Source organism: Vidua chalybeata, chromosome 27 (assembly GCF_026979565.1).
Source record: "Vidua chalybeata isolate OUT-0048 chromosome 27, bVidCha1 merged haplotype, whole genome shotgun sequence".
Classification (NCBI taxonomy): domain Eukaryota; kingdom Metazoa; phylum Chordata; class Aves; order Passeriformes; family Viduidae; genus Vidua; species Vidua chalybeata.
The window spans coordinates 5917251-5936615 of NC_071556.1; the positions used below are offsets into that span (position 1 = coordinate 5917251).

General features: G+C 54.6%; 2 protein-coding genes and 1 long non-coding RNA gene across 14 annotated transcripts in view; 1 reads left to right on the forward strand and 2 right to left on the reverse strand.

Annotated features, from left to right (window-relative positions):
* STK11 (serine/threonine kinase 11) overlaps positions 1-5259 on the reverse strand; it is a 32507-nt gene extending 27248 nt beyond the window's left edge. The window contains exons 1-2 of one of the 2 annotated variants that reach the window (XM_053965608.1): positions 4217-5259; positions 3698-4074 (exon numbers count right to left, since the gene is read on the reverse strand). In XM_053965608.1, coding sequence (XP_053821583.1) covers positions 3698-3987 — 290 coding nt within the window. In that variant the 5' untranslated portion in view covers positions 3988-4074; positions 4217-5259. Of the gene's footprint in view, positions 1-3697 lie in introns of both variants that reach the window. The other variant, XM_053965607.1, reaches the window with a different exon arrangement.
* A 258-nt stretch (positions 5260-5517) lies between these two features.
* The window catches only part of SBNO2 (strawberry notch homolog 2), a 51554-nt gene continuing 37706 nt past the window's right edge, over positions 5518-19365 (forward strand). For 2 of the 11 annotated variants that reach the window (XR_008434974.1, XM_053965587.1), the window contains exons 1-3: positions 5673-6869; positions 16579-16794; positions 18077-18156. Coding sequence is in view for 10 of the 11 variants with exons in the window: in XM_053965587.1 (XP_053821562.1) it covers positions 16696-16794; positions 18077-18156 (179 nt within the window). In the remaining variant the exon portion in view is untranslated. The other 9 variants (XM_053965594.1, XM_053965593.1, XM_053965591.1 and 6 more) reach the window with 9 other exon arrangements.
* On the reverse strand, positions 8455-8943 carry LOC128800456 (uncharacterized). The gene is made up of 2 exons (XR_008434976.1): positions 8826-8943; positions 8455-8595 (listed from the first exon to the last, which is right to left on the reverse strand). It is a non-coding gene; the product is annotated as an uncharacterized LOC128800456 (long non-coding RNA).

Genomic DNA, 19365 nt, shown 5'->3' on the forward strand with positions numbered 1-19365 from the left:
CACCTTCTTAGAACAGGCCTAAATTTGATTTTTTTTTCTTCCAAAACTACCAACAAAACCCCACCACAGCCCACTGCAAGTGTGTAACCAGACAGACTGCCAGAGGCCCAGACCTGCTTCCAAGTATAACTCCATTGGAAGGAGACAAGGGGGGAAAAGATCTAACTTGAGCTCTGTCAGATCCATTAAGCTCATCCTGGTGTATTAAGACTTATCCCCTGCAAGGTACCTGCTCTGGCAAATAACAGGGGGTGTTGTTGCTCAGAACTGTAAATAGCAAAGCTGCCCCCTCGTTCCATTTGCCACGCCATTTTGGAACATGCCAAAGGCAGCCAGGAAAGCAGACTCTCCTTCCTGGACATCTCCACTGTGAGATCCAGCGTTCTTCCTACAGCTTGTTCCCAATCATTCCTGCCTAAACAAAACCCAGTAACACAGCCAAAAGATGTATTCCCTTCCTTTGGTTCACAAGGTTCTTCTCACAACATCCTGAAAGCTTCGGAAGTGCAGCACCTCTCCAGGACTGTGTGAGCCCAAGGGCTGGAAGTGCCAGGAAGATTTCGGTGTCACATTTTCTCTTTCCTGGTCCCAAGGGTCCATCCACATCCTGCTGCCGCAGAGATGTCTGGCATTCCAAGTTCTGTATCCATCACAATCTGTGTTCTTCCTTGGAGTACAGGTCCCAGCATTTCACCCAAGCAAACATCCAGCTCAGCAGAGGAAGCCCTTGAGCCACACAGCTCCATGGGGAACATGTCTCTGAGGAGGAGGGATCAGCCCATTCTCACCTGAGCTCACACCTCCAGGGCTTCCAGCAAGTCCTTCCCCAGGAGAGATGTCCCTGTTTGGAGGTTCCAGCTTGGGACTTGCAGACCCCAGGAACAAACTATCACAGCACAGCCCCATAACCCAGGTTAACCCTCTGAGGAATTCCCAAGGAGCACAAATTCCAACCAGAGCAATTGCCGAGGTGGTAAGTACAGCACAGGGCACTTGGGATCCCACAGAGCCCCAAACACTTAATTAACGTGGCAGGCTATTAGCACATGGCATTATTAAACCTCTGCTGCTGCAGCCACAGGCTGACAGGTTTTCCTGTCTCTTTTTGGCAATCCCACTAAACCCCCTTTTTTTGCAGGGATGAGATTCTGCAGTGTCTGCCTGACTGAGCCACCTCCACCTACTCTAAAGAGAAATGAAGATTCTCCCAACAGATTTAAGGAAACTGTGTCTTAGAAGTTTAAACCCTCAACATCCTCTCCAGGACTCAGAGAGCCCTTCAGGGCTCATTTAGGGCTCATTTTCCTGGGGCAGAAGTGGGGTAGAGAAAAATAATTTGACTTGATGTAAGTCCCAAACATATTTTAGTTGTAATTTCTAGGTCTCCAGAACACCAGGAGACAGGGCTGGGGCAGAGATGAGGCTGTGGCCTGGGATATCAACAAGGAGTGACCCAAGGTTGGCATTAACACCCTATTTCCAGCCAAATATCTCCAGGTGCCCAAGGCCCAGCTCAGACCTGTATGATCCTCCACAGCTCATGACTGCACTCTCATTCCCCCCTGTGTGTTACTGCTTGTGGAATTACCCAAGGGCCACTGTCTAGGAACTGTATTCCAGGGAATTCCTTGAATGACACGCTATCAGCACAGCTGAAGCAGCGCTAAGGTGCCCTGTGAGGGGGCAGAGGCAGGAGCCCACCACAGTAACTCAGTCACCTCTGCCCAACAACCCAAGCCTCATGTGCAGCTTTTCCCTGTGGTAGGAAACACTGGAAACCACTTCAGTGATCAGATTCCAAGAGAGAAAGCAGAACCCAATGGTGTGATCCAGCCCACAAACTGATTTTCTGCTGTTCTGTGCACAGGAGCAGTTTTCAGGCATAAACTCCTCAAAGCTGCTCCAACAGAGCTGCCCAAAGTGAAATTCCAGTGCGATCTGGCCATGTTGACATTAAAATACTGTGTCGGTGTCCTGTCCAGCACTACCTGGAGACCCCACAGCACCTTGTTCCTCCCACACTGACAACTCAGACACGCGGGTTTGGTCACATATCTCACATCCAGAGCAGACACAGCTTTCACTCCCTCTCACAGCAGAGCTGAAGGGTTCTGATCAGCTCAGAGTGCCAGGGGACCAGGGAATCACAAAATACAATAGTTTGCCTTAAAATTCCCCACTGAAGCAGCCGATAAAGCACATGAATAGGTGGGCAGAGGGAAAAGGATGAGGGAACAGAAATAGGAACTTGAACTAAAGTAAACTCCTGGGTACAAGGCACGACTTAAAATCTGCCTTGGTGTTTTGGAGCAGGTGGGGCTGAGCCAGGTAACATCCACAGAAAGCCCCTTTTAAGAACTCCCTTAATGACCCAGCTGATACTCACAGCCCCATTCTGGGCATGAATAAAACTTCTACGGAGTTCACCTCAGGACACAGGAGCATTCCCATGGCTCTGAGAACGGGGAACTCTCCTGATGTGGGCAAGCTCTTTTTACCTAATTTACATTGAAAGCTTCCCTAAGGAGGAAACTATCTCCATGTTCCCCAGTGGCAGCTCTGGATATGCCCGTGGAGGGACCCAGGGACCGGGCACTCAGCCTCCACCAGAAAAACAAGAAACATTTTATTACAGATTAACCAAGTTTGCTTGTTCCTGAACCTGAGCCAGGAAGGGAGAGACAGGGAGGTCCCAGCCTTGGGATGTGACTGTTCCACAGTGAAGGCTGTCAGGAAAGGTTGGACCTCCCTGACAGCAGTCCTGGGACAGGATGTGAAATATCCCACAGCTAAACTGGGAAATCAAACTGAGGGACAGACACAGGACTCTGCAGGTCAGGGCTCACCTGCAGCAGAACAGCAGAAGAGTCTCCTCGACCTCTCAGAGCTCTCCCTCCCAGCCTAGATAAACTCTCATGGGTTGTTTGGGCTGCAGAGGCTCCTGCACAGCTGATAAGCAGCTCCTGGCAGGGCTGGGACGCAGCTGCTGCGAGGTCCAGGGAAGGGAAAGTTCCCACACCAGCCCCATGGATCCAGCCCCACAGCCGGCTTGTCCTGGGGTTCACTTCCATGAGGGCTTTGTGCCCTGAGTAACCAGGTGTGGTGGAGGCACAGAGAGCTGACAACCCTTGGCCCCATTTTACAGCCACAGAAATGAGCTGGGGAGAGCCTTAACTCCCAAGGACCTTAGAAATGAAGCCAAGGAAAAAACCCAAAATTTCCTGTGCCCATGGGGTGCCCCATATATTGGATCCTGTTCCAGCCACCTTCCACATGGGTCAGAGGAGGAATTGCCACCACAGAGAGCTCCGGGGCCTTTGGAACACACCTGGGCAGATACAGGAATAACCCTGTGAGGACACCAAGTGTGTTCGTAACGTCTCACCTTGCCCAGGTGCTGCTGGCTGGGAAAGGTGAGAGGACACAGAGGAACTGCTTTAAGAAACAATATTTTATCCATTAAATGACACCAAAGTGGTGTATTCCAGACTGTCCCAGACCTTGGGAACCTGTTCCTTCCCTGTGCCCAGCCTTACCAGAGCACTGGCTGCTGTTCAGAGGGAAGAGATTCCTAAATACTTGTGGATTAGGAAGTATTTCCACAGCAGAGCCATGCTGTCAGCTAAAACAACACAGGAGCTCAGCTGGTAAACAAGGACCAAGTTCACCCCCTCAGCTCCCAGAACTCTTTACTTACTTTTTCACGTTGGCCTCCCCGTTGGGGATCCGGCGCAGCTTCTTCTTCTTCAGGATCTTCACAGCTCTCCTGCACAGGGTCTCTGAGTCCAGCATCTCCTTGACTTTGCCATAGGAACCCTCTCCCAGCAGGTCTCCCATGAGGTACTTGCCAATGAGCTTGGCCCGCTTGCGCCGGGGCTGGTAAATGACCTCGGTGGAGTCAATGCGGTGGATGAATGTGTCCATCCCCACCGACATCAGCTCGCTCTCCGCAAACATTCCCAGCTGCTGGGGCTCCTGCAGATCCATCCTGGATTAAGTTCCTTAACCTGTTCTTTTCCTTAAGCGCTCAGGGCTTTAATCCTGTTTGTTAGTTTCCAACACTCCCTTTTACTCCTTCTCGGGAAAAAAATATCCAGAAGATTGTACAAACATGAATAATAATTAAAAAAACAACCAAAAAAAAAAAAAAAAAAAAAAAAAAGAAGGAAAAAAAAAAAAAAAAAAACAAAAAAAAACAAAAAAAGGAAAACCAAACCTAAGAACTGCTTCCAGGTCAGTTGGATGCCAAAAGATCCCGGCCTGGCTCCAGAACGTCTTTGAAAAAGAACATAAATCTGTAACGGGACACACTCAGTTTGGGACTCGCGTTGCTTCCTACCCGGTCCTGCTGCCGGGGGCTCTTCCCAGTCAACTGGCCTTGACTGGGCCCAGTTTGATCCTAAAGAGTTAGGTCATCTCCAGGCCGTCAGGCCACCCCGTGGAACCAGAGCAGCTCCCAGTCCCTCTCGTGACTTTCCATCCCTAGGAGCTCATGATTCCCAGCTGGGGTGGGAAGGTGTGCTCCCACCGCCCTCCCGGGAGCACGGGCTGGAGGGGGGGGGGTTCAGCCGTTGGGGAGCTGGAACCAAGTTTCCTTGAAGGAGTTTTCCGAAACAATTCTTGCGTCTTCGCTTTTGCCTACAAAAGTTTGAGGCCTTCGGTGCCTACCGAGAGCTCCCGGGGGCATCCTTCATCCACCGGGATTCTGCCTGGCACATGATGTGTCACCACCTCTCCTCCGGGTGTCAGCGGTGCAGGACAACACAACCCACCCCGGCCCCGTCGACCCCGCGGGGTTCAGGGAGACCCTGTGCCCCAATACCCGGGTCCTCCCGGGGGCACCCTCTGCCCGGTGTCCGGCCCCTCACGGAGGAGGGGGTCAGGGATGCCCACCTGGCCCGGACGGTCCCTCCCGCACTTCCCACAGGTGTCACCGGGGCTGGCAGGGTACAGCGGGAGAGCAGAGAGGGGTGACAGGGGACAGGACACTTTCAGTGCGACAAAATCAGCGCCGGGACGGGGCGGACTCCCGGGGGAGAGTCGGTGACCTCCGGGCCCTTCCCGGCCCGGGCCGGGTCCTTTCCCGGAGTCAGCTCCGGCCGCTCCCGCCGGCCCGAACGGTGAACTGGGGGAGGGGGGCGGGCGGCCGAGTCCCCCCTCCCCGCCGCCAGGCGGGGGAGCCGGGCCGGGCCCCGGTGCCGCGCTCCGCCCCGCCGAACCGCCGCCTCCCGCGTCTCCCCAAGTTCAGGGGCCGCCCCTCGGCCTCTGCCCCCTGGCGCTCTCCCGGCCCCGGCCCCGGTCCCGTTCCTCGTCCCGGTCGCGCTGCCCCGTTACCGCCCGCCCCGCCGCGCGCGCGCCGCCGCCGCCGCCGCCGCTGCCGCCGCCATCTTGTCCCCGCCCGCCCCCGCCGTTCCGTCCCCCCCCCGCCCCGCTCCGCGCCTCGCGCCGCCCCGGCGCGCGCTCCCATTGGCCACGCTGACGGCCCCGTCCCCGAGCGCTCGAACGCTGATTGGCTGCGGCTGCACCACGTCGGATATCGGTTGGTTCGTTACGAGCAACTCTCCCACCCACTCCGGCCGGCGGCGGAGCTATATGATAGGTTAACTGAGCTGTCCGTCACCTCTAGAGGCGGGGCTTGAGGTGAAATTCAGATGGCATACTTCATAGGAGATGTCCGTCGCGACTGAGGGCGGGGCTGGCGGCGGCGACGCGCTACGATAGGCTGCGATAGCTGTCCGTCACCGCTCGGAGGCGGGGCGGTGGGAGGTGACGGGCGGAGGGCAAAGGGCACGCGGGAGTCATGGAGACGGGACCCGGCCCGGAGCCGGCCCTGCCCCGCCGGCGACCGCTGGGCAGCGCTTGGGCCGCGCTGCAGCCGCTCCGGGTTTGGGGTGAACCCGCTCCCCCCGCGGTGTCCCCCAGCCCGCGCGATTCCGCTTGGTGCCGGCTGCACCTCGTCCCATCCTGCCCAACGTGGCTGTGTAAGTGCAGCCAAGCAACTGCATCCCCAAAATAACGGATGCAGCGCCCCGGCCAGACCCCGGCACGGCCCGAGGGAATGGGCTCCTCTCGGCGCCGCCACCCCCTCACGGCCCCGGCCCCGGCAGAGACTCTTCTCCCGCGGGCATCCTCCGGGGGCTCGTAAGAGTTGGGCTGCACAACGCTGCTCCCCCGCAGGGCCGTTCAAGGGTCTCCTCCCGGTTTCACCGGATATTGGAGCCCCCTGTCCTGCTCGGGGAGTTGCGGTACGACAGCTCCGGCCTCTGCCGTGCCTCCTCCCGCCGGGAACATCGGTAGCCAGTGCCGGTACATGCAGTGCCAGTTCAGAGGAACCACGATGCCCCTGCGGCCGCCTCCAGCCCCGCTGTGCCTGAGGGTCAAACCCTTTGGCGAAAGGGATGGAGCCAGACTCAGCTGGGATTGCAACGTGGAGCACCAGCTCCGAGAGGTGATGAGTTAATTTGAGGCAGGGCAGGAAAAATCCATAAGTTCTTCCTTTCCATGAGAGCTGCTGGCACTGCATGGATTCCAAAGCACAGGTGGGAGAGCCCTGAGCCCGTTCTGGGGAGCCTGAGCAGGGTCAGGGCCCCCTGGGTCCCTGAAGGGTCAAAGCACTGCGACGCTCCAGTTTGTTCAAGGAATTTGGTTTGTTCAAGGAATTTGAGCCTGTGAAGGTTCGGGAGGAGGTTCCAAAGGCTCCGAAGAGGGAGTGTAGAGGAGGGGGTTGCTCTGCCGAGCCCTCCAATCCCGCTAGCACCGCCTTTCCCTCCTCCCTCAGCAGCTTCTGTCACGACAGCGCCTGGTCTCGGGTGATTTACTCCAGTCTTGGCACCGAGTCCAAAGTGCTGGAACCCATCCCCGAAATTCTGGTAAGTGTTGTGCATCCCCTTCCCGAGGTGTTCCCAGCAGTGGGAGGGCAAGATTGGCTGGAGGAGCTCCTGGCACTCCACAATCTGCTCCCTGCCCATCCCACTGCCTGTCCTGCTCCCTCTCCCACCAGGGTGGCAGAACAATCCCCCCTGAAAGGCAAAATCCTCCTTGACTCTCCAGGAATGGGCCACAGGAGCGGGGCAAGCCAAGAACTCACATGGGGTGTTCCCAGGTATCCCCGAGCCCCTCGGCCCTGTCCCCCACTGGGGCTGTGGGTGCATCAGGCAAAGCCAGAGGCTCTTGTGCTTTCCCAAATATTTGCACCAGCATCGTCCCCTCCAGTGAGGAGGTCACAAGCTGGGGGAACTGGCTGACACCTGCCAAGCTTGTGGCACATGGAGCACTGCAGGAGCTGTCCCCTCACCCTCCATAGCCCCACAACCTGGCCAAGGGGGCACAGAAGAGTTTATTCAGACATGGGATGGTTTTGTGGGACCCTGGCACCCCAGCATGGTTCCTGCCAGGTCCCATCCCTGCCCCCTGCATGGCCCCAGTGCCAGCCCCACACTGCCAGGACCCTGCACAGGGCAGGGTCTGTCCCCTGGCTGCCTCTTCCTGCAGCTCCGGGGGCACAGGGCCAGCTGGTGGCATGGCTCCACAGCCCTCACCCCACGGAAAGTCAGGGGATTTCCAGGCTCTGGGAAGAAACAGGAAGTGTCAGTGGGTGACAGCAGCCGGGCACACCCCAATGTGGAGCTGCTCTGCAGCTGAGCCCATGGGATCAGGGCCCAAAAACTCCCGTCTTTGTCCCAGTTTCCTGAGACTGGGTGTCTTACAGGGACCAGCTGCCCAGGAAGGGCTGTTCCTGGAGAAGCCAGGCTGTTTTCCAGGGACATTGCTCCCGTAAAGGGGCAAACAGACCAGGACACAACTCAGCCATGTCCCCTCATCTCCCACCAGTACAGGCACAGGACAGCCCCAGTGCTCCCAGCTCAGCATCACTTCTGCTTCCTTGCCTGTCTTGGGATCTGGGCTGGGGTGGAAGGAGAAATCCGGGTTTGGTGGTTCTAGGAGGAGACTGGTTCGATGCTGGATGGATCCCTGTGTGTTCTCCCACTGTGTTTATTTATTTGTATTTGTGTAACACCAAATAAAGAGCTGGGGGGGATTTAATAGAAGGATCCCTGTAAGAAGGATGTTGGAAGATGTGGCAGGATTGCCTTGATTAATTACTATATGCAGATGAATGAAGGATGGGAGAAGCAGGATTAGCAGGGGGAGAAGGAGACTGTCACAGAACTTCCTGGTTCCCCCTTTGCCTCTGGCACACACCCAGTATTCCCAAGGACCCGGTGTTAATGTGGTTCCCATCTGCCAGTACTTCCCTTCTTGGGGATAAATCGGTTCCCTCTGGCTGCTGCTGTGCTGGTGTAAAAACAGACCCATCCTGGAGGCTTTTGTGTGACCCCTCAGGATTTTGTTCTTACCCTGGGACTGCAAAGGTGGCATGAATTCAACGCAAGCAATGGGAAATTAAAAATATTAAAAGGCCCAGTGTGGGGAAAACGAGTGAGGAGCCTGGGATGGTCAGAGCAGCATGTGATTAATTTAATTCCTACAGCAGGACTCGTGGCATGGGAGTGGGCAGGATCCTTGGAAGCTGCTCAGGGTTTGAGTGTTTCCAGCTCTCTTGTGTCTTCTGTGGGTTGAGCTGCTGCCCCGGTCCTGCAGGGAGAAAGAAGTGCGGCATTTCCTTTTCTTTTGAGAGGAAAAAGACGGGACATACTCCGCTCGGGCTGCAGAGACTGATGGTGCTGATGGTGTGTGCAGCCAAGGCTGCTCCAGGACTTTGGTTTGCCTCCCATTTCCATCCCATCCCGAGATGGATGGGGAGGGATGGATGGGTGGATGGAGGGATGGATGTGTGACGAAAGGCGAGCGCTCTGGATCCGCACCGATGCAAAGCCTGTGGGAACGGGCCGTGCCGGCACCCACAGGAGCCCCCGGGCCGGGTGTGGGCCAGGACGCGCCGCTCCGGGGGCAGCGCCCGCTCCTGAACGAGGGCGAGGGGCCGGGCGGGGGGAGGCGGCCCCGGAGGCTCCTTCTGCCTCGGGGGTTCCTTCTGCCCGGTTCTCCCGTTCCCCGCTGCCCCCGGGCCCGGTTCTCTCGTTCCCCGCTGCCCCCGGGCCCGGTTCTCCCGTTCCCCGCTGCCCCCGGGCCCGGTTCTCCCGTTCCCCGCTGCCCCCGGGCCCGGTTCTCCCGTTCCCCGCTGCCCACTCCCGGTTCTCCCGTTCCCCGCTGCCCCCGGGCCCGGTTCTCTCGTTCCCCGCTGCCCACTCCCGGTTCTCCCGTTCCCCGCTGCCCACTCCCGGTTCTCCCGTTCCCCGCTGTCCCCGGGCCCGGTTCTCCCGTTCCCCGCTGCCCACTCCCGGTTCTCGCTCGGTCGCCACCTCCCCTTTTCCCGGAAGCTCTGTGGCCCTTCCAACATGGCGGACCCGGAAGCGGCGCCGAGCGGCGGCGGCCGGGCGGGAGCCTGAGCCCCGGAGTCCCCGGGACCCCCCGGCACCCGCCGCGACCACCGGACACAGGTAAGCGCCGCCCGCTCGCTCCCCCCGGGGCCCGCGGCTTCCTCCCCCCGTCCCGATCTCTCCGTGGGCGGGGGCCGCGGGCCCGCTCGGGCCGGGCTGGGGGGTTCGGTGGGGACGTGGCCCCCGGCCGGGCCTGTCCCAGGAGCCGTCGGTCGGTGCCGCTGGGAGTCCGGGGGCTGCGGGGCTCGGGCCGGGCCCGGAGCAGCCTGTGGAGACGGCAGCGCCGGCCCCGCTCCCGCCGCGCTGTAGCCAGCCGTGTCCCCCACGCGTGTCCGTCCCGCGTGTGGAGCGGGGCCGGGGGGGCTCGGCGGGGACCGCTCGGGGCTGTGCCGGCACCGGCAGTGCGTGTCTGCATCGGAGAAAGCCGGAGATGCTGCGGAGCCTCTGTAACTGCGATCCCAGCAAAGCCCAGAACCCTCCAACGCTGTGCGAGCCGGGTCCGGATAGGGAATTGCCCCGGTACAGCCCGGGTGGCCACAGCCAGAGAACCCTCGTGTTTCTGACTCCCTCTTCAGCTGCTTTTCCACGGAGCACTGTGGAAACTGCACAGTAATCACAGAATCATGGAATGGTTTGGGTTGGAAGGACCTCAAAAGCTCATTCGGTTCCACCTCCTGCCATGGTTAGGGACACTTTCCACTATCCCAGCGTGCTCCAAGCCCCATCCAACCTGGCCTTGGGTTCCACGGTTCCAACTTCCAGGGATGGGGCAGCCACAGCTTCTCTGGGCAACCTGTGCCAGAGCCTCAGCATCCTCACAGGGAAGGATTTCCTAATATCTGATCCAAACTTCCTCTCTGTCAGTGTGGAGCCATGAATCTGTCGTGCACCGAGCTTCTGCTGTGGTGCAGCCCGTACTGGCCCAATTCAGAGTCTCTGCAATACGGAACCACTGCTGTCAGACCATTAATTGGGCTGATACCAGAGGCTTCACCTTATTAAATACTAGTGCCAGGTCTAAAACTCCTCAGAGTAACCGTACCAGTGTAAGGACTGTGGCTCCCCCTTAGCAGGCTTGATTTACAGTGAAAATGAGATAGGCTGGGCAGGGCAGGTCCTGCAGGTTCAGCACTGGCATCCCAAAGCTGGGATCCAAACCCCCGGAGGGTTTTCGGGTCCGTGCACTGGCCCTGGGGTGAGTCTGGAGGGCAGGAGGGTGTTGGCTGTGGTTGGCTGTGCCTCTTTGAGGCTGTTCCTGCTGCACATCATCCTCGTGTCATGTTGTATTGTGTTTTTATATCTCTCTAACAGTTCTGTAATGGTTTGCCCCTTCACCTCTCATTTTCTCCCAATGGTTCCACCCCGAGCTTCCCCACCTTTCCCTCAATGCCGATCTCCCTGAAAATGCTCAGTCATTCCCCTGTCCCCTCCCTGGCACCCTGTCCATCAGTCTGCTCCTCATCCCACTCTCCCAGAATATTCCACCTTGGGCATCCAGTGAGTGGACGAGGGCCAGGGGTGCCTCCCTTGAACTTCCCCCATTGGTTTGTGTGTGTCTGTCTGTCCCTCCCCGAATCCCCCCATTGGGTGGTGGGCGTCCCTTTCCCTTTGTCACCGCCCCGGTACTGAAGACAATTGCGAGAGCCTCGAGGGCACTTTCGGCCGCGGGGACAATGGCATTCGGAGCTTCCCCGGAGCTTCCATTAAACCTGAGACTTTTTCCCCGGCCTTGAGTCGACTCCCTCATTACTTCCTCGGACGCCGCCTCTCCTCCATACACGGCAGACAGCGAAGCGCTCTGTCTTAGCCGCTCCCCGAATCTCCTCTAGACACAGGGGAGAGTCCCCTGCAGCTGACCGTGCCTCGGCCGGGCAGGCGAAGCCAGGGGGCTTCAGGCAGGCACGGTGGCAGTGTCATCCAAGCGTTGAGCTCGTCCTGAGCCACGCGGGAATGGCTGAACCAAGAGCGACGGGTGGTGGGAATGTTTAAGTGGAAAATGATGTGCTAATACTGTTGCTGTGGGGTTGGGAGTGCTGTGTGTCCCATGCAGCACTGCCAGGTTTTGCAGAGCTCCATAAGCTGCCAGCTGGAGCTTTTGGAAGCCTGAGCTCTGCTGTCTCTACCAAAAGCTCTTTATTTGATGAAGGTCTGTTTTTTGGATGTTTACACCCCCATTTCCCTAAAATAAGCCTGTACCTGTCTTGTTCAACTGTTGCAGGGAGGTCTCTGCACAGGAGCAAACCGCGCTGTGACTTGTTGCCATGAGAGTCTGGATCCTTCAGGAAAGCCTTCCGTGCCTAATTGGGAGATTTATACTCTCCTGAGACATTTTTCTGTTTAAAACATAAAACTCTTAAGTCTTTTTTGGTTACACAATCGAGGTCTGCATAAGTGTGGGTGTGATCAAAGTGAACACATGCCTCTCATGGAGCAGGTGCATGTTGAGTCTGCCTTAAGACTGCCCTAATCTGTAGGGGAGTTGGCTTTGATGTCCTGAAGTGGTTTTTCTACCATGAGTGGCTGTGTGTGAAACAGAATGTTGGGACCTGCTCAGGTCCAGAGGGTTTCTCCCAAGTGTCTCTTGGGAGACAAACTGGGGAAAAAGTGTAAAGAATCTGGGACCTGCATTTTCTTGGCTTCCGACCTTGCTTAGCCAAATTCTTTGTGGAAGGGGAGCAGCCCCAGCGCTCTGAGTGCCCTGCTCAGGCTCTGCCTCATGCTGGGGGATGCCCAAAGCCCTGTTTTTGGGAATATTCCATGGACCCGGTGTCTGAGCCACTGCCTCAGCCCTAGCTCTGCCTTGCAGGGATGTGTTTGTGGTTTGCGAATGTTGGTGCTGGATGTGTGAGGGTGATGCTGTATGGATTTACACAGGAATGTGACGAGTTCCTTGGCAGAGCCTGGGTGGTGTCTGGGAGGCATTTTTGCCCTGTCCAGAAGTAGTCCTATGTGTTCTCCCAGGTGGAAAAGCAAGGATAGGTGGAATTTACCTGTGGGAGGCAGTTAATATTTTCTCCTAAAGGGGACTTTTCCCTCCAAAAAGCTGTATTTGATTGGTTTTTCCTTGTATGGTCTGAGTGTCAGATGAGGAGCAACAAGTACTGCTTGAAGCATCAAGCTCTTCCTTGTAGAAACTCTGCTGTCCTTGGAGAGCAGGTTTGTTCTTTTGCCTGCACTGCCACAGCTCTTGCAAGAATCTCTGGAATGATCCAGATTTTTCTTCCCTTTCCTTACAGACTAATTCCCACAGTTAATTGGTCGCATGGATTGTTCCACGCTGCAGCTCTGTATTGACTTGTGGTGCCTAGGTGATGCCGGGATTTGCCCTGGAGCCTGGCAGTGCTGTGCCCAGCTGCAGGGCTGCAATGCTTGTGTCCCAGGAGCCTTTTCCATGCTCAAAGCATTCAGGAGATAAGGGTAGCTCCAAGTGCTGGCTTAGGATGCCCTGAAGTGATTCCATTTTCATCACCCATAATAGACGTTTTCCGCTCTGGTGTTCTCCTTTGTGTTGGTGATGGGACTAAGTCCTATTCCCATCTGCTTGTTTGGTCTAAACTTCCCAAAAATACGTCAAGAAGAAGCATGAAAGAGGAACTTGAAGGTGCCCGGGTGCTTGAGAAGTAAAACTGGCTATTCAGAGTTCCGTAGGGTTGACTTCCCATTTCTTTGGGGCCATTATATCCAGACTGTATCCTGCAGAATTCCCTCCAGCTGCAGCTTCGGTGGGTGCCCGTGCTGGGGACTCATGAGTGGGTGGAGGGAGCAACGTGGGGACACTTTGGGGCTCCACCTCTGCTCTGTAGGGGTGGGCAGAGTGAGGGGAACTGAACCCTGAGCAGGAGGAAGAACAGGATCACATTCCCAAGGTTTTTTTGTTGTTCCCAGCACGTGGCAATTCATGACTGGCAGGTTTAGCTCCCACTGCTCCAGGAATGTCTCTGGGTTTCTGGCTGTGTTCCTTTAACTGAGTTGATTTAAAATACACCAACAAAGGGTGGAACGCAACAGGAGGAAGTGCTGGCTGCATTTACTGGGTTGTTTTCACCTCTCCTGATCGCAGTTATCAGTGATCCAAGCCCTTACTCCTGGCTCTGTCCATCCTGGTTACAGCACAGCAGTACTTTTTGTGTTCCCAATTGGAATTTTCCTGCTGGAGTGCTGGTCTGAGAAATGCCTATAAAGCTCAAGCTGTTAGAAGCTGAAAGTTGTGTTCTGTAACCTCTAGACATGATGAATTCCAGAGGAATTCCAGGCTGGAGCTGCTCCTTAGTCCCTGTACTGACAGCAAACCTTTAAGCGAACTGTTTGGAATATTGAAACTGTTCTGGAGCTCAGTGATAGGATGAAATCACTCAGGGGCTTCGTCATCCTGTGCAGGGAGCTGCTTTCACTTTCAAACCTGGGCTGCCCGGCCAGGAAGGAAAATGTCCAGTGGGATTTTTAGGGTCGTGCACTCCCTCTGGATCTGGGGGATCGCTGCTCTTCCATAGCGCTGCTGCAGGGAAACGTGACTGAAGTGGCTGAAGCTGGGAATGGTCTCTGTGTGCTGCTGTTGAGGGCTGGGCTTTCCTCTCCCAACACGAGTGCTGGGACCGGGAGCCTCGTCTCTGGGGATTTGCCATAACAGCGGAAGCTGCTGCTTGGTCGGAGTATGTTTGGTAAGAGAAGTGGTGGAAAAACACTTTAAAAGTTTGCTGTAGCGGTTCCCTCATGCATGTGGGCTTCTATGTTATCAGTGTTTACTGTCACAGCAGCAGGATGGGATGTGGAAGTGGAAGCACTTTGGAACTTGCTGGTTTTTATGGTTTTCCGTGATGTGGCTGCCTGGAGGATGGCGGGATAGGCACAAACCAAGGGCTGTTTCCACTTCTCTGTTCTCGTGCTGGGTGTTGTCCTGCTGTCCTCAGGCTCGTGCAAGTCTCTGACTCTGGATTTAGTGAGTGTTTTATTTAGTTTTTTTCTTTGAATTTGGGAGTGTAAACTGGACAGCAGCCCCTGGCACTGGAGTGTGAGTTCAGAGTAAGAGCTGGGTCAGCCTCCATGTTCATCACCAGGAGCTCATTTTGCAGCACAAAGATTTGGCATGTGCAGGTTGAATTTTGGGCTGTCCAGTAACTGCTGGTGTCTCTCTCCTGGGGTGAGGAGTTCCCTCAGCATCCTCCAGGATTGAAGCATGGCTGGAATGGTGCCAGCTGTAGAGTAGTCTCTTGGTGCCTCTTTTCCCCCCGTTTTCAATGCTTGGGTGTATTTTGCACTTGCACTACAGCCCCCTCAAACCAAGGCCCAGAGCATTCCAGCTTTCTTGCTAAGCAGTTTTCCTTTGTTTTGCCAGTGGGGTGTGATCTGTTGTACAGTTTTCCTAGGGAACTGGTGCTGCTTTAGAGGCAGCCTCTACTCTGCAGAGGGGTCCACCAGTGAGATCTGGTGGTGTGAGAAATGAGCTAATGCAGAGCAGGCACGGAGGGATACTGATATTGATTCTACCCTTCCTAAGTTCCTTTGGATATATAAGTAAAGCTCTATATTTGCTATGGTTCTTACGAGAATCACTGCTGCTAATTTCCTCTCAAAAGCTGTTGCAAGTAGGGGAGAGGAAAAAAAAAAAAAAGAAAAGCAGCAAAACCCCTGAAGTCTGGTGTAAGGAAGAGTCACAGGGTTTTATAGACACAGAGCAGTTGGTGACATTGACCCTGAGATCAGGAAAACTCAGCCCTGGCTTGAGTAAAGCTGAGCAGGAGTTGAAGGGAATCTTTGCAAAATAGAAAAGGATGACCTTCTCCCTACAAGAAAACCAAAACCCAAATAATCCCTTTAGGAGCTCTACACAGCATTCCGTAGGTGGGATGTGACTGTTGAACTCTGCTTTTCACACAGAACATCCTTGGCACTTGAGGGCTTTGTGTGTGACTCCACCGTAGGATTGGTGTCCAGGCTCTGGGGTCCTGGTTGCAGGGTCTTGGCTGGTCCCTGCAGCCCCCACATGAGCCCTACCCAGAGGGTGCTTGCTGGCACAGCTGTGGCACACGGGAAGGCAGAAAGGGTCACTTTAATTTCACTTTCCATTGCAAATGCCGCAGTCATTTTGTCCACCACAAGGTCACTTGTTTTTAAAGGGCCTCGGAGTCAGAAATGGCTTTTCAAAAATATTCCTTGTAGCAAATAGTGTCTCCTGAATGATCAGAGGTGGCTCTTTTAAATTACAGCTTTTGTCTGTGCTCTGTAGGTGTTGTGTGTGGCTGGACTGCTCCATCCAGAGATTTTGGCCACTTTGATTTACTCAGCTTCTGGAGAGGGTCAGGGAAGGGAGGAAGCAGCAAAGAAAGATTCAGTGGAAGTAAAGACATTGTGGATGCTTTTTTCTGGCTCCTCTGGTTGTATAGGTTGCTTTCACCATCTTTTTTTTTTTTTTTATTTTAATCCATTAAATCCAGTTGGAAATTGGTTTTCTGTGGGATTATGGAGAATTTAGAAGAAAATTAATCAGTTTGGAGGTTTTGACTGAGAAGCTGCACTGAAGGCAGGGTGTTACTGTGGGGTTAATCCTGCCAGGACAATGCTCCTGCATTGGATCCCCTTTTGCTGGCAAAAGGGAAAGTGCCAGAAGCTGATAAATTCAGGAATTTGTGGCATTAATGCTATTAATTTCAAATGAGTAACAAGGTATTGTTGGGTTTGACTGGTGTGGGAAAGGTCTTGGTGCACAGAAACATCTGCCTTGGAGCTGGGGAGACCCCAGTGTACCACGGGCTGGGAGATGAGGGTTAACTGCTGGCTCAGCAGTGTCTCATCTCCAGAACATATTTTCATGAAAACAGGCAGTTTGGGGGAATTGATTACCATGAGTTTACACACATGTGCAGAGTCTTCTTGTACATTAGATAAGCAAATTCCTCAGGCTGAGCCCAGCTGTCTGTACAGCAGCCCAGATGATCTTAGGGAGCTGTGGGGCTCCTGCCGTGTGAAAGGCAGGAGGGGTGTGTTCCAGTTCCAGCCTGGGTGAATTCCAGGTGTGGTGGTAATGGAGAGCTCTGTTTACCATAAAACCCTCTCTTTTCTGAAGAGGCAGCAGCAGGCTGGTGGCTGTTTGCTCATCTCTAAGCTATGTTTAAGCTTACAAGTGTTTTTTTTTCCCCAACTCCCCTTTCACAAAACCTAAACGTGCCTTTCTTTCCCGGCCCAGGACATGGTGCAGGTTGAAGAGCACAGTTAAAGACGCTTCCACCACTCACTCCACAGCCTGTCCCACCCTCCCGAGGACTCCATGAGGCAGGACACGGGCTGATGCTCTCACCCCACCATGGATGGGGGGAACAGCTTCCCGCAGCACCAGCAGCCGGGTGATGTCGTCCGCGGCATCCCCGGCCTCCGCTCCCAGCTCGTCGTGCCAGATGTGGAGGTGAGGCCCTGCAGATCCTGGGGAGGGGGAGGCTGTGCCTAGGAGGGGTCTGGGCAGAGCCTGGTAGATCCTGGGAGTCCGGGTCTGTGTTTACAGCAGCAATTTCCAGACTTCCCAGGCAGCTGTGCAGGGGGTTGCAGGATTGAAGTGAGGAGGGAAAAGCAGGGCTGTGATTAAAACAATGCCTCTCTGAAAGCTGCTGGCTGGACTCCCTGAGGAAGGACTCCTTGAGGAAGGACTGAAGAGACTGAGAGAATCTGCCCAGGATTGCAGACCTTGTTCCTACCCCAGCACATCTCTTCCAGATGTGTGAATCTGTGCCCAGGTCCAGCTATCTGTTTCCAGAGCAGCAGAGATAAATAAGTTGTATTTGTCCTGATATAGCTGCTAAAACCAGACCAGGTCCCTGATGCATTTGTCCAACAGGGCAAAAAGCAAGCCCTGTCCCAAAATAGCTGATGTGTTCCTGGAGTTTTCTCTTTCTGTTTCAAACTCTGGAATGTGTCACATGCAGGGACACAGAGGTTCAAGCGAGGCCCAAGTTCCTTTTGCTTCAAGTACAAGGTTTCATTGCTTTGGGCACAAAAAAAACCAGGATAAAGGCTGCTGAAGCTGAGTAAGAAGATACTGTGTTCTCTCCCTGATTTTATTGGTATGACCTGAGCTAAGACCTGAGCTAATTGGAGACTGTTCAGGGAAGTGGGAAGACAAAAGGCACAAAAGGACATTTTTGGGTGTGACCTCTGCCGGCCAATTTCAGGTTATTGGGTTGGTGCTGACATCCCACAGAGACTGAATCATAGACTCATGGAATCACTGAGGTTGGAAAGGACATTCAAGGTCATCAAGTTCAATCTATGACTGATTCCCACCTTGTGGGATGTGCCACATCCAGTCCTTCCTTGGACACCTCCAGGGATGGGGACTCCACCACCTCCCTGGGCAGCCCGTGCCAATGCCTGACTACCCTTTCCACAAATAAATTCCTCCTGATGTCCAACTTGAACATCTCGTGGCACAGCTTGATGCTATTTCCTCTTGTCCCTTCATAGTGTCCTGTGAAAGGGCTGGCGAAGGGGACTGACCCTGGTGACCATCTGGGGACAGTGGTAGGGGAGTAGGTTCCAAAGCTGAAACTGGAGTCCGGCTCGAGAGACAAGGAGCCACCTCTGCCTCTGGGAAATACTGAGGGAGGGAAGCCATGGGCCTGCCCTTGTCTCTGCAGCCCCAGGAAATGGTCCCAGGCTTCTGCTGCTCTAACTGTTGTGCCTTCTGGTTGCAGAATTCCATGCTGGCCGCCGACTCATGGAGTAGCTGCTACCCAGTCTCTTTCCCAACCTCATCTTTCCCAAGTGAAAACCAGTGAGTGCTGTTCTCCTTTGTCTAATCCCCTCTGTTCTTGCACACCCCGTGATTCAACTGTTTCTTTGCTGCTTTCCCTGTTTACTTTATTTCACGATCTGATGGAGAAATAATTGCATCACACACTGATCTTGTGGCATTTCAGACACTGCTGCAGCTTGGGAACAGCAGCAAACAGCTTTTTGTTTTTAAAAATGGAAAAAACCTTTGTTTTTTTGTTAAACCTGGAGGCTGCAGTAAGGGAGAAACAGCTTTGTTTTAGCCTGGATTTGTAACACTAATGGAATTCTTAACAGATCCAACTGAGTGAACACTGGGCAGCCTCTAGCTTTGCACAGATGTGGAGGAAGATGTTACCTATACCGGGTATTAGGTTTTAGGTCATGTTAAAATCCTTTGCCATGTCACTGGAAGTGACTGACACTAACAGCCATGTCATGTTATGTACTGAAAAATTTTGTTTTCCATTTTCCCTTTACAATGAACCTTTATCCTGGATCACAAGGTGGGATATGACAAATGTTTGGACAACATAAAGTGGCCTTGTGCCATCACTGAGTGCCTTGGATGGGGACTCTGGTGGAGCTGGGGATTTGGAGGCCGATCCATGGCTTCTTTGGTCTCTGTGAATCCAGAGAATGACATGGATACACAGGATGTGTTCTTTATCTAGGTCACAGGTGGGAGGAAGGAGAAAAAGAAGCAGAATTTGACATCCTGAGCTAACAACTATGTTCCCGGTGCCTGGCATTCAACTGGGGATTTAATGTAACCTCCCTCCTAAAGGGATTTTGGCATCTTCATGGTGGGATCCCTCCCTGTGAGAGTGTGAGTTCCAGGCAGATAGGAGCAGCGAGGATCAGCCCCTCTGTCAGGAGGATGAGGGGACTCATGTCCCTGTGGTGGTCCTGCTGCCCCGGTGGCCCCAGTCTCCTCTGGCCACGGCAGGAGCTGCCCGGCAGCACGGGGTGGATGGACAGAGCAGTTCCCCATGAGAGGGTACCAGAAGCTGCTCCACAGGTGCTGAGGGAGCTGGGCTGTGCCAGCTCCTCCCCACAGGAGAACAGGAGACTTCTCAGATCCGTTCAGGCCCTTTGCTTTTGGCCAGCCTGGCTGATTGGAAGGGGCTGTGCTTTTTGAGCAGGATTCCTGTAAATTACATGTTGTGAATTCTCTGGAGAGCTATAACAGAATTTCTGTTTTGCTGCA